Here is a 12,146-nt window from a genome sequence, read left to right as displayed (position 1 = left end):
AATCTTCCATAGTCATGAAATTCCAACTCTACATTTTGATCAACTTTTCTAAATAAACGACATGTATCAACAGTGTAAACACACCTGTGAACCCTTATTCTTGTTATTTTATTTAAAACAACACAAAACTTTCAAATGCTGTCATCTTAACGCTGATTGTGTGCGATTTCAAAAGGGTCAAGGAATGAGAGGCTGTTGACTGCAGAGCCAAATGACATCCAGCTCCTCCTCTCTGGAGGTCATGGGTGGAGCATGAAGGTCCAACCACCCCCTAACCCGACCCATAGCTCGATCCCTCCCCCGTTAGATCCACTGAGGGGGAGCTGGACAGCATTTGGATCTGCAGTGAGCACCACTTGCAAAGAATAGATGATAAGACCATAGATATGTATACGTAGATGCCACATTCAAACGTTCCTCCTGACATGCCAGCGCGTCAGCCATCTTGGAACAGTCAGCGTGTCGTCACTCACCATAACAATCAATGACGCCACAACAACACTGCACAGCTTCTGGTTGTAAATCCGAAATTTAAATTCCCAAAGAAATGGTATAAACTTTCACATTTTAGAATGTGTTGGTTTGTGTTTTTATAAACATTAACTCCATATTACAGGATTTTACAATAGTACTTTATAATGTTTTTACTTTTAGAATGGTAACTTTTGCCTAATGCCTTCATGTTGCTGTGTTGTGTTAGTTTAGCTAAATCAATTGCTGAAGTCTGTTGCAGGTATAGATGATATTCCTGCGTCTAACTACAGTTGCAGACGCTCAGTCAACTTGCTCTCGAACGTTCACGGACCGGATTTGACCGTTCCAATATGGCGGACGGCTTACATACAGCGGCCCATAGCAACGGACGCTGATGACCTTATTCTCACCTTATTCTATTTTTAACTGGAATAAAAGTGATGCTGTGAGACATACATCTCTTCAGTGGGTTGTACTGTTATATAATGTGTTTTTGGATTGATCTGCTGACAAAACACTGCAAAAATATCTTTCCAAAAAATTCCAGTAGACAAAACAGTATGAACTATGGAAAATTATAAGTGATCTAGGAGCTTTATACAGCTTCTTCTTTTTTTTACAGCAGATGCCATTGAAAACACAGTAAGTCTGTCCCTCATAGCCTCGCTGTCATGGCACTGACTGAATGAGGTCGATGAGGCATCTATATATATATATTTCTATGGATAAGACGATCAGCCCAACCCCCACCGTTCGCTTACAGCTCTAGATCTGGTGTAAATCTGTGATTGGTCCAGCGCCCGGGGTGGGCGGGGTCAGGGCCGTTGCTACGAGCGCCGTGACGTCACCATCAGCTGTTTTGTACGCTGTGTATTCTGATCTGCGGATCAGCTGGGCGAAGCAATAACATCCCAAACCATATCTGCCGAAAAACACACACAGCTCGCAGATACTGCGGCTCAAACGTCGTGTAAAGCAGAACTTACACGTCGATTTCTTCTAAGAAGAAAGACTTATTTTCATATTTTTTTCTTTTATTTTTTGTGTGAATTTACTACCTCATATAAAAAGAATACCTAAAGCTATGCTTTAAGATTTTTTGTTGTTTTTTTTATTGTGTAGTCGTCGCGTTTACAACTTGAATAATTGTGCAGGTAACACAGGTAAGACGCAAAATACATACATATCTCCTTCTGTCTTTTTAAAGCGAGATCTGTTTTGCAGCAGAATTGAGTCGGTCTGTTGAAACTGCTCTAGATCTGACCTGCTTTGAACGCCAGCGATAACAGCAGCTGTGCATAACCCATATATTGCCCATAAACGGGTCTGTCTGAACAGTATTTTATTCTGTTTTCCGTTATTACGCGCGCGCTCTCATTCCTATCATACATCATCACTGTTTTGCTCTCGTCATAGATCGCAGCCGTTGACCAAATCCAGTTTTCTCGACGGTTTTCTGATTTCTCTTCTCACAGAATCCGTCTTAAAAAATAACATTCATGCCAAAATTGTGTTTTCAAGTCGACGTCGAATGCCAGTGGATGAAACTTTTGGCATTTTGCGTAAGGGACAAACCTGTATATTCAGCAACATTGCCCGTTTATCGACCCTCGGTTTTTGATTAAACCAGCTGTATTATTGAATAGGATGTGATTTTTCGGTTTGATATATACAGTTTGTGGTTATATGAGCGATTTGAGAGTGCTGGTAATACCCTTGATCCGAGCTGTCATTGCTTTGACCCTTTGCGCTCAGTCTCTCTCTCTCTCTCTCTCTCTCTCTCTCTACGTACGCTAAAACCTTTTTTATTATTAATCAACGCATTATGTTTGATGTACGCATTTAATTTGGTCTAAAAGGAGAAAAAACCCTATTTTTATACCTTGTTGTATTCATAAACAGTTTTTTTTTTCTTGTTTCTATCAAAACGAACCTGTCCTGCTTCTCTTCTGTTGTTGCGGCCTCTGTCCGCTAGTCTGAAGAGGGCGGGGTCTGTTGCGTCTATTGCGTCAGCGTCATCAGTCATCGTAAGCCCCGCCCACTGACGGCCAGATTCACACTGCCTGCCTGTAGGGGAGCCAATGGGACTGAAATTAAAGGGGCTTCAGTTCAGTGAATTAAAAATAAGATTATATGGTTATGACATTAGAATAAACTGTTTATCTATTTAATTATTTAAAAATTATAAAGATTATAAAATTATATAATAAAATTAATAATAAAATTATAAGAATGGATATAAACTCATCATCACCTCAAAGATAATTTATAATGTGCATAAATTAACTGTATGAATAGTATATGTTATTTTAAATCTCTAATCGTTTTAAATTCTATTAATTTTAATTTAACTGATTAATGAGTCATATGGTATGCAAATAGATGTTGATGAACAGACAGGCAGAGAATTGTGCAAATAATATTATGATAATATTCTGGCCTGGGTGAATCTTACGTAAGCAAACTGTCAAGAACAGGTACTGGTCATATTTCATATTCATATTCCGGTCATAGTTAACAAGATCTGGTCATAAATATTAATCCGAAATTGGAGAAAAAAGATGACTTTTAATTTTGCATAAAGAATGCAGCGTATATTTAGCACGATTATGATTTTTTTTCCACAGTGATTTTTTTTATAAAAAGCATATCCACCAAAAATACAAACACTGTAATCCTATGTAAATTATTTATAGATTATTTATAGGTTATTTATAGATCACATTATCGCATTAAACATTAGCATAATATAAATAATCGTAGTGCCACCAAGTATGTCGTTCAACAGATTGTTAAATGTTATTTTTATGAAATGTTACTCAAAAACAGGGTTTCTGTGGGTCTAAAAATGCCTTAAGTCTTAATTCGCTCTTACACAAATTAAGGCCTTAAAGGTCATAAATCAGAGACCATCTTAAATTCATGTCATGGCATTAATGTCTTCCTTGTTGTCCTGTTTTCCAATACAAATATCTAAACATCTTTAAATCTCAAAATACATTTACTTGAGATGCAAATGAACTCTTGAAAAATTTAACAAGAACAAATATATGAATCTATCAATGAATTATGAATAATGAATAATTATGAATAATGAATAATTATTACAATAATTATTAACTTCCCTTTGAATTAATTTTTTTTTTCTGATCCCATTGGCAGATATTTGTTATTCGTTTAATCATAAACTCACTTCATTTTGATCAATTTCACAGAAAACAAGACTTCATATTTTATGGATCTTGATTTAAGAATCTTTAGATATTTGCACTGGAGGACAAGACAAATATACAGAGGAAGAACATCACTTTTGTGCAGTGTGTTTAGAAGATACAGTAAAATATATTTCCATATTCGAGTGGTTGGGGGCCGAGCAATTCAAGCTACTTATTTGTAAAATGAATTAAAAAGTAATGGATATCTGAAAGTTGTATTTTCAAACTCTTGACTCTATTGATGTATTGTGTTCCCTTCAATTATTCCTTAAGTTACTTAAAAAGGTCTTTAAAAAGTCTTAAATTTACCTTCATAAACCCTGAAAAATATTTCATGATATGGTTTTCTTGACCATCCCTCCTGTTCTTTTTTCTGTCTTTGTCAAATGTAGATCTTTGCACCACAACAACCAAGTGAGACCTTATATTGTACTGCGCCTTCTCTGAGACTACAAAAAAAAGGCCAATACATCTGTGATCAACCAGCCATCCGTCACATCACTGAAAAAAAACAAAAAAAAACATTAGTCACTATAGTTAATAAAACAAAACAAAAATTTCTAAGGCAGCTATCCCTCAGGAAACAAAAAACTGTGACCTTTGACCTCCGAGGCAGCCATGTTCCAGCGGCTCAGCAGTCTGTTCTTTGGGAGCGAGGAAGAAGGTACTCCAGAACTAAAGGGACCAAAGCCCTGTGTGACTGAGGCTGATGAAGAGGGATGGCTTCTGGTCCATCTGCCCGGTGAGTGTCCTACACAAACAACGAAAAACACTGTCTTTAATGGGACCTAAATTTATTAAGGTAGCTTCAGAGTATGTTGGAGTAAACAAGGCAAAATATAGGGGGATCAATCTATATGAGTTCAGAAAACGTTGGCTTGGTTCCAAAACCTAGTGAACTGCCTCACTATTTACTGTCTATATAGGCAATTATCTTCTAAGACATCATTATCATAACCACCATGGAACACTTTTTCACAAAAAAACGCTTAAGAATTGTCAAATGCTAACATTGTTGATTCCAATAGTGTTTGACATTAGCATGTTGCTAAGCTAAAGATGTGAACATACTTTACTTGAGTGTGTTAACATAAATACGTCTAGCTACATGAGCTCAATTTTGTGCGTCGAGTTCCGGATTGTGCTAGACACCCCCCTCCCCACCCCAAGGAACTCACTTTTTACCCCCCCAACGTGATTTTTACTGGGGAGCCCCTCCCCGCCTCACCCCAAGGAACTCACTTTTTACCCCCCGGAACGTAATTTTTACTGGGGAGCCCCTCCCCGCCTCACCCCAAGGAACTCACTTTTTACCCCCCAGAACGTAATTTTTACTGAGGAGCCCCTCACCCCAAGGAACTCACTTTTTACCCCCCGGAACGTAATTTTTACTGGGGAGCCCCTCCCCGCCTCACCCCAAGGAACTCACTTTTTACCCCCCGGAACGTAATTTTTACTGGGGAGCCCCTCACCCCAAGGAACTCACTTTTTACCCCCTGTAACGTAATTTTTACTGGGGAGCCCCTCACTCCAAGGAACTCACTTTTTACCCCCCGGAACGTAATTTTTACTGGGGAGCCCCTCACCCCAAGGAACTCACTTTTTACCCCCCGTAACGTAATTTTTACTGGGGAGCCCCTCACCCCAAGGAACTCACTTTTTACCCCCCGGAACGTAATTTTTACTGGGGAGCCCCTCCCCGCCTCACCCCAAGGAAGTCACTTTTTACCCCCCGGAACGTAATTTTTACTGGGGAGCCCCTCACCCCAAGGAACTCACTTTTTACCCCCCGTAACATAATTTTTACTGGGGAGCCCCTCACTCCAAGGAACTCACTTTTTACCCCCCGGAACGTAATTTTTTACTGGGGAGCCCCTCACCCCAAGGAACTCACTTTTTACCCCCCGGAACGTAATTTTTACTGGGGAGCCCCTCCCCGCCTCACCCCAAGGAACTCACTTTTTACCCCCCGGAACGTAATTTTTACTGGGGAGCCCCTCACCCCAAGGAACTCACTTTTTACCCCCCGTAACGTAATTTTTACTGGGGAGCCCCTCACTCCAAGGAACTCACTTTTTACCCCCCGGAACGTAATTTTTACTGGGGAGCCCCTCACCCCAAGGAACTCACTTTTTACCCCCCGGAATGTGATTTTTACTGGGGATCCCCTCCCCGCCTTACCCCAAGGAACTCACTTTTTACCCCCCGGAACATGATTTTTACTGGGGATCCCCTCCCCGCTTCACCCCCCAGAACATGATTTTTACTGGGGATCCCCTCCCCGCTTCACCCCAAGGAACCTCGCTTTTTAGCCCCCATAACGCAATGGAGCTATTTTTGGCCGTGATGGGGCGGGTTTTGAATAGCAGTTGGGCTGGTTTTGTTACGCAAACCTGCCAACCCTGTTTGTGTTATTAAATTGCCATTCACAAATCCTCTCCTGCTTCACAGGATAGTAAAGTGCTTATAGAATGTGCACTCTGAAATCTCGCCGAAAGAAGTAGGTGTCGCTAGAGGTGAGAAAGGTGGTGACGATTCTCCCCCCACCCCATGGAATGCAATTTCAATCGAGGGGAACACCACCCCCGAACCTGCCCCCCGCCCCAGAGCGTGATTTTAACCGACAATATATGTACATGAATGCTAATAATATTACATATCGCAATGTTGAGCTACTCAAAATCACCATAAGGGAAATTCCTTCACCGCGACAGCCCTACATGTTTATAACTACCTGAATAATAATCTGGTTTAATAAACAGTCATTCAAAGATAACTTCATCACCCCCTTGAGCTCTGAGGTTTGTCACGCCCACAAAACAGAAGTAAGGTGAAGTGTGAAATTTCTTTGCCAATCTCCCCCATTAGCCATTATTCCCAATAGTCCAACAAAAGCCAAAAGTTGAGGCAGTGTTGCTACATATCACTAGGTTTTAGAACAAGGTCATTGAGACTTTACAAAGTAGTACATGGTGATTAGAGAATAGCAATATTTTAAAAGGGTTACAAGAAACTAATGACAGTATTCCTATTCTCTATGTTTTTCTGTTGTTTCTGTATCCCTTCTCATTTCTCCATATTTGAATGAATTCCTTTTACTGGTATGTGTGCTCATGGTACTGGCATCCCCCATTCGCATGGCTTCAACCAAACCTTTCACATTCTGGAAATACACCCTGTTCTGTCTTCTATCTCTTCCTACTTCACTTAAGGCAAAGATGGGCCAGAGGCAGCATCAGTAGCACGCCCCTGTCCCCGCAGTGAATGTCATGCATCTCTGATATGTGGCCCCTCTCCTCATTCCTGCAAAAACCGCAGGACTAGAGCAGGCAGGAGAGAGGCAGCACATCCTTCCTCCCCTTCCATCTGCTCTCCTCCTGATCCCGCCTCCTCCTCTCACCTTGAGTCAGTAGAAGTGAATGTGTTGTTAAGCGAGCGGGGCTCGTGCTCCTGTAGTGACTGCAGCATGGATGAGAGCTGGTTTGTCACCCCTCCCCCCTGTTTTACTGCAGAGGGAGCCACGGCGGAGGCTAGTCCCATGGAGGACCTCCTCATCGAGCACCCCAGCATGTCCGTGTACGTCTCGGCTGGCCCTCTCCCTCCGATGGAAGACAGCACCACCAGCCTGGCCGGCAGTGTTAGGTAAAAAAAGTTTTACACATGTAACTCTGAATTACATGAAAAGACATTAACATTGTGTTGCACCTAATTCAGGGGTTCTCTGGTCGAGGTCCACTGTTCTGCAGAGTTGAGCTCCAACCCTGATAAAAACTTGCCTGCCTGTAGCCTTCTAATAATCCTGAAGACCTTGATCATCTGGTTCAGATGTGCTTGATTAGGGTTGGAGCTGAACTCTGCAGGGCTCCAGGATTGAAGTTGCCCATCACTGGTTTAGCTCCACCCCTAATCAGACCTGAACCAGATAATCAAGGTCTTCAGGATTACTAAAAAAGCTACTGACAGGTTAATTGGAGCTAAACTCTGCAGGACAGTGGATCTCAATGACCAGAATTGCACAGCCCTGGCCTACTTATTCTATAAGAAATTTGCATATTATAATTCCACCTGGTGGAAGATTTTTTTTACAAATTTGGTACACCGCCTCTTAAAAATGCCCTACACTAATATTCTCACTATCATAAAGATCAGATATTTGTAATTGGAAATATTGCCTCCTGAAATTTGATTGGCTGTTGATAGCCATTTTTGCTCATCTGCAAGCTAATGCATTTAACATCTGTATACAATTAATATTGTAGGATATGTTAGCACCAATCCTGCTCTTGGAGGGTCTCTGTCCTGCAGACTTTAGCTCCAATCCTAATTAAACACACCTGAACCAGCTAATCCAGATCTTCAGGATCACTAGAAACTTACAGGCAGGTGTGTTGGGGCGAGTTGGAGCTACAGGAGCAGGACAACCCTGACTTACATCAAATAAAAATCATGCTGAATATCAAAAACTGGAAGGCCGTTGTCTTTAATTCTGACTTCCATCTTATTACTTTTCACATTCCAGTTTCACACCATTATTTTCATTCTCACTCAAATGTTTCCCATTCTTCCAGCAGGATGTCTGAATCAGCCGTGCCCGCTGTGACCAGGAGCAGCATGACCACACGGGTGACCCGAGGAGCGGCCGCACAGGCAGGTGCCCTAGCTAAAGTCACCCAGGTCTCCAGGGTCCAGAGGGCCAAAGCCCGCACTGAGCGTCGGCACCTGGCACGCAATCGCATACAGCGCCAAAACCGTGTGCGTGAACAGGTCCAACGGCGCACAACCCACACCCGCAACTCCTTCCTGCACCAACCGTGCCAGCGCAACATCTGCCACTGAGGCATCAAAGTTTACATTGAGGGCATTATTACACATAGACACCCCAAGAAACCCATACCTACCAATGAATCCCCCTCCTTCTCAAATGTCCTCTAAAGTCCTCCTATTGCTTTCACTCGTTTTATGTCCATAATGTTATTCAGTTTCATATTAATTAGGTTTGTCCTTGAGCACAAGCTAGTTTATCTATATCCTCTTCTCACTCTTATCTGGCAGGCAGGCCACCACAAAGCACAATTACTCTGTCTAAGATGATCCGTATATTTGCTTAAATGCCATGTACCTCCTGTGTGTCCTTGAAAAAGTTTTCCGATCTGGGAATATAGCAGAAAAGGAGGCATGTAAACTCTATCTTTACATACAACATCCCTCTAAATCTATAACACTGACACTTCAGGTACATTAGCGCTGTTTGTTGAAATATAATGAGGTTAATTTTTCAAAAAAAAAATAGTTAGCAGACAAAAAGAGCCAAACATTGAACGCATTTACCCTAAAGCCCTGGGTATACTTCACTTTCGGTGTTACGCTCTGAGCCTTTCAAAGTATACTCTTTGGTTGAGCAATGGAAAGGTGCGTTCGGCGCGTACGCACTATCTAGTGGACTTTTGTATTCAAGCGCTTAAATCACTCACACACGTGCCGTTGTATGTGCACCGTCCACCATCAGGGAACGCGTACAGCCAAAGTATACTTTGGGCTTAAGATTTCCAGAAGAGAATTGTACCTAGTAATTTTATGTAGTAAAGTCCTACAGCAACAAAAGAGTCACTTGAAAACAACAAAAATGAAAAGTATGTAGATAAAAGTGTGAACAAGAATAAAACAGATAAAAGCAGTTGAGAGTTTACAGAGCCAGACAACTATAGTGGAATATGCTTGCAAAGAGGTCATTTCAAAGTAGATGTTGCTGCCTGATTTTCAACATTATGGTGCTAACTTTCAAAAGTAATTCAACTCCCCAAACAATATTATATTATAATATTATGCTATTATATGACAATAGGGAACAAATTTCATAGGTGTGCTCCTGCAAAGGCAGAACCCTTCCTAGAGAAGTTAGTTCCAGGGGGAAAAATGGTGAAATGGTGGAGAAAGCGGGCAGCGTCAATTCTATACATACTCTGCATGGTAATGAAAACCCCAGTCTATTTAAAAATAGATATTTTCACCCAATATGTATGTGTACCATGAATTTGTGTTTATTAGAGTGTTGCCTTGCATTAGCTTAGCAACATGCTAACATCTAACTTTACTGAGTCTCTTGAGGCGGCTTCTAAAGTAATCGAGCTCCCTAGATTTTGTAACAGAGCCTGTAGTTAAACTGAGGGAGGGCCCATCATGGACGGGACTGATACTATGCCAACAACACTAGATTAGTTATTATTTTTCAGTGATCTTTTAGGGATATAGCTGTTTAGCATTTCCCTAAAATGTGACATGAAGCTGAAGTATAGCTCCCTGCCAACATCTGATCTAATAGGAAAATATCGCGGGAGTGTCGGGGCAGTGTGCAATGTCTTTACAGGTCACATGATAAAGAATAAGCAGGAGAGTATAGATTATGACTGTTTATTTGCTTTGTGGAGGATTATTGATGGGTGACTCTTACAAAAAATGTCAAGAATCTTAAAATGACCTCAAAATGAAAAGGAATCCCCCCCCCCCCCCAAAAAAAGGCTTGAAAGTTCCCCTGTCCCGCACGTGTAATACTTGTGTGAGAAATCACTGTGACCACAGAGACTTCTTATGACCATTTCTCAATTCATCCGTTTTCAGACTGTCATTATTTCATCACGCCTCTTAAATTGATTATATGATTGTGATTTACATCTTCAATGCACTCTGATGTTTGCCTGTCAGAGGTTGTTGGGTCAGCGTCTCTCTTGTGACGGACTCGGTGCACATGCACTCATACTAACTATCCTAAAATGTGCTCTTCCTCAATAGTCAGCAAACACCCTCAGCACATTTGGGAAATGCGTCCACCACATTGTGATCTATCTTATATGTGTATTCAGTAATGAATAGACTAACAATGGTGCTGAAAGTATATAATTATATGACTGTTTGTACATTTTTTGAGAAGTTTGCACTGTCATATGTTTTATGGAGAATCATGGTATTTAGCAGTATGTTTTCGTTTGCATTGGTGAATGAGATGCCATTCCAACATGCATGAGTTGGGGAAAAAAGCTACCTTAAGAGGTAAACAATTAGTTGCATTCAAATGTATATAATTGCAATCTATTTACAGTTCAGTGTTTGCGTTTTGAAACATCACCTCTCTGTTTTCATGGTATCGTTTAACCGTATGTTGCTCCAAAAACTTGAGTACACTTCTGTCTGCTGGGTATTTTACGAAACGAACCAACATTTGCCATGTTGTCGATACCACTGTTGTTACATTATTTGATTTTACATGCAATTTTCTTTATTTCTTCTGTCATTTAATGTTTAATCATTTTAAGAATTCTTGTAGGCTTTCCTATCACCTGCCAAAATCTGTAAATCTATTATTGTAGTTAGCTATCTCTTAACAAAATAATGTAAGTATAATGTAAATCTAAATATGCTTTTATTTCTTTGTTTTCATTTGAAATGGACTGATTTTTCATCATATTGACTCTACAGAGAGAGCAGTACGAATCTCAGTGGTGCATCTAGAAAAATCCAATGCCCTGTAGCCTTACAAGGGTCCTTAACATCGTCCACTCGAAGGTCGTCTTCTCTTTGCATTGTTTCTATGTATTAGATGAAGTGGACAAGGCAATATCGCGTAATGAACATAAAATCAGTGATCTCTGCCCTCTGAAGAGATCCACCTCTGTGTTCACCGTCACAGCTGGGCACTGTATACTCTGTTATTTTTCTGTGTGTGTGCGTGTGTGTGTGTTCAATATGATTTATTTAATCTGTGGGACTATAGAATGATGTTCATTAGGCCTCATGAGAGGCTGGTGGAAGCGAGTATAGTTATTGTGATTTAAGGGAGGGTTGACTGAAAACATGAAATGAGACAAAAAACGACAAAAATATACATGCTTGTATTTTTCCTCATATTGTTATTTAGAAGAGATGTTCATCTTAGTAACAAAGTAAAAAAAAAAAAAGAGTATTATAAAGATTGGTGTCTATGATATCTATGGTGATTGTGCCTTTCACTATTCTGCATGGTTTCCATGATGTGCCGACTGTTTCATCCATACGACACCGGCATCAGAGACCTATGCAAAATACTATGATGGGTTTCCAGCATCCATTCAGAAATGCAGGTACCAGACAATAACAATAAATACTCAGGATGTAACTGCAATCTGGACTCATTATTTACCTGTGTGCATTTCTTCATCCTCATCCACTTGACTTGAAAATATAGCTATCGACAATGAATATGTTAAAAATAAATCTAACTGAAACAATAAAACAAAAAATAAAAGCCTCTCTCTCTCTCTCTCTCTCTCTCTCTCTATATATATATATATATATATATATATATATATATATATATATATAAACAAATAAGATAAAACCTCACAAAAAGTTTCTTATAGAGACATTTCAAAGAATACCACAATACCATGGTATAGTAGCCTACATAGCTAGTATTTTTGTTTGCGT

At 40.4% G+C, this 12,146-nt stretch overlaps 1 protein-coding gene across 4 annotated transcripts; it reads left to right on the top strand.

The window, feature by feature from the left end:
• The first annotated feature begins 1,330 nt into the window (after positions 1 to 1,330).
• tp53inp2b (tumor protein p53 inducible nuclear protein 2b) lies at positions 1,331 to 11,841 on the top strand. Of its 4 annotated transcripts, none has more exons than XM_084099211.1 (4): positions 1,331 to 1,637; positions 4,082 to 4,431; positions 6,902 to 7,331; positions 8,258 to 11,841. In XM_084099211.1, exons 2-4 carry the CDS (start codon positions 4,308 to 4,310, stop codon positions 8,523 to 8,525), a joined length of 822 nt encoding a protein of 273 aa, XP_083955337.1. In that variant the 5' UTR covers positions 1,331 to 1,637; positions 4,082 to 4,307; the 3' UTR covers positions 8,526 to 11,841. The 4 variants fall into 4 exon arrangements, with proteins under 4 accessions (XP_083955337.1, XP_083955340.1, XP_083955339.1 ...); XM_084099214.1 differs by having other exon boundaries at positions 1,357 to 1,637; positions 7,202 to 7,331; positions 8,261 to 11,841; XM_084099213.1 differs by having other exon boundaries at positions 1,357 to 1,637; positions 7,202 to 7,331.
• Positions 11,842 to 12,146: the final 305 nt, after the last annotated feature.

This window comes from Abramis brama (genome assembly GCF_963993115.1).
Source record: "Abramis brama genome assembly, chromosome: 22".
In the NCBI taxonomy this organism is placed as follows: domain Eukaryota; kingdom Metazoa; phylum Chordata; class Actinopteri; order Cypriniformes; family Leuciscidae; genus Abramis; species Abramis brama.
Note: the sequence above shows the minus strand (reverse complement) of the source record. Positions and strands in the feature narration are given on the sequence as shown.

Coding starts and splice junctions, on each gene's coding strand:
- tp53inp2b (XM_084099211.1), top strand. CDS start 4,308: ATGTTCCAGCGGCTCAGCAGTCTGTTCTTTGGGAGCGAGGAAGAAGGT. Junction 4,432..6,901: donor GCTTCTGGTCCATCTGCCCG/GTGAGTGTCCTA, acceptor ACTTCACTTAAG/GCAAAGATGGGCCAGAGGCA. Junction 7,332..8,257: donor AGCCTGGCCGGCAGTGTTAG/GTAAAAAAAGTT, acceptor CCATTCTTCCAG/CAGGATGTCTGAATCAGCCG.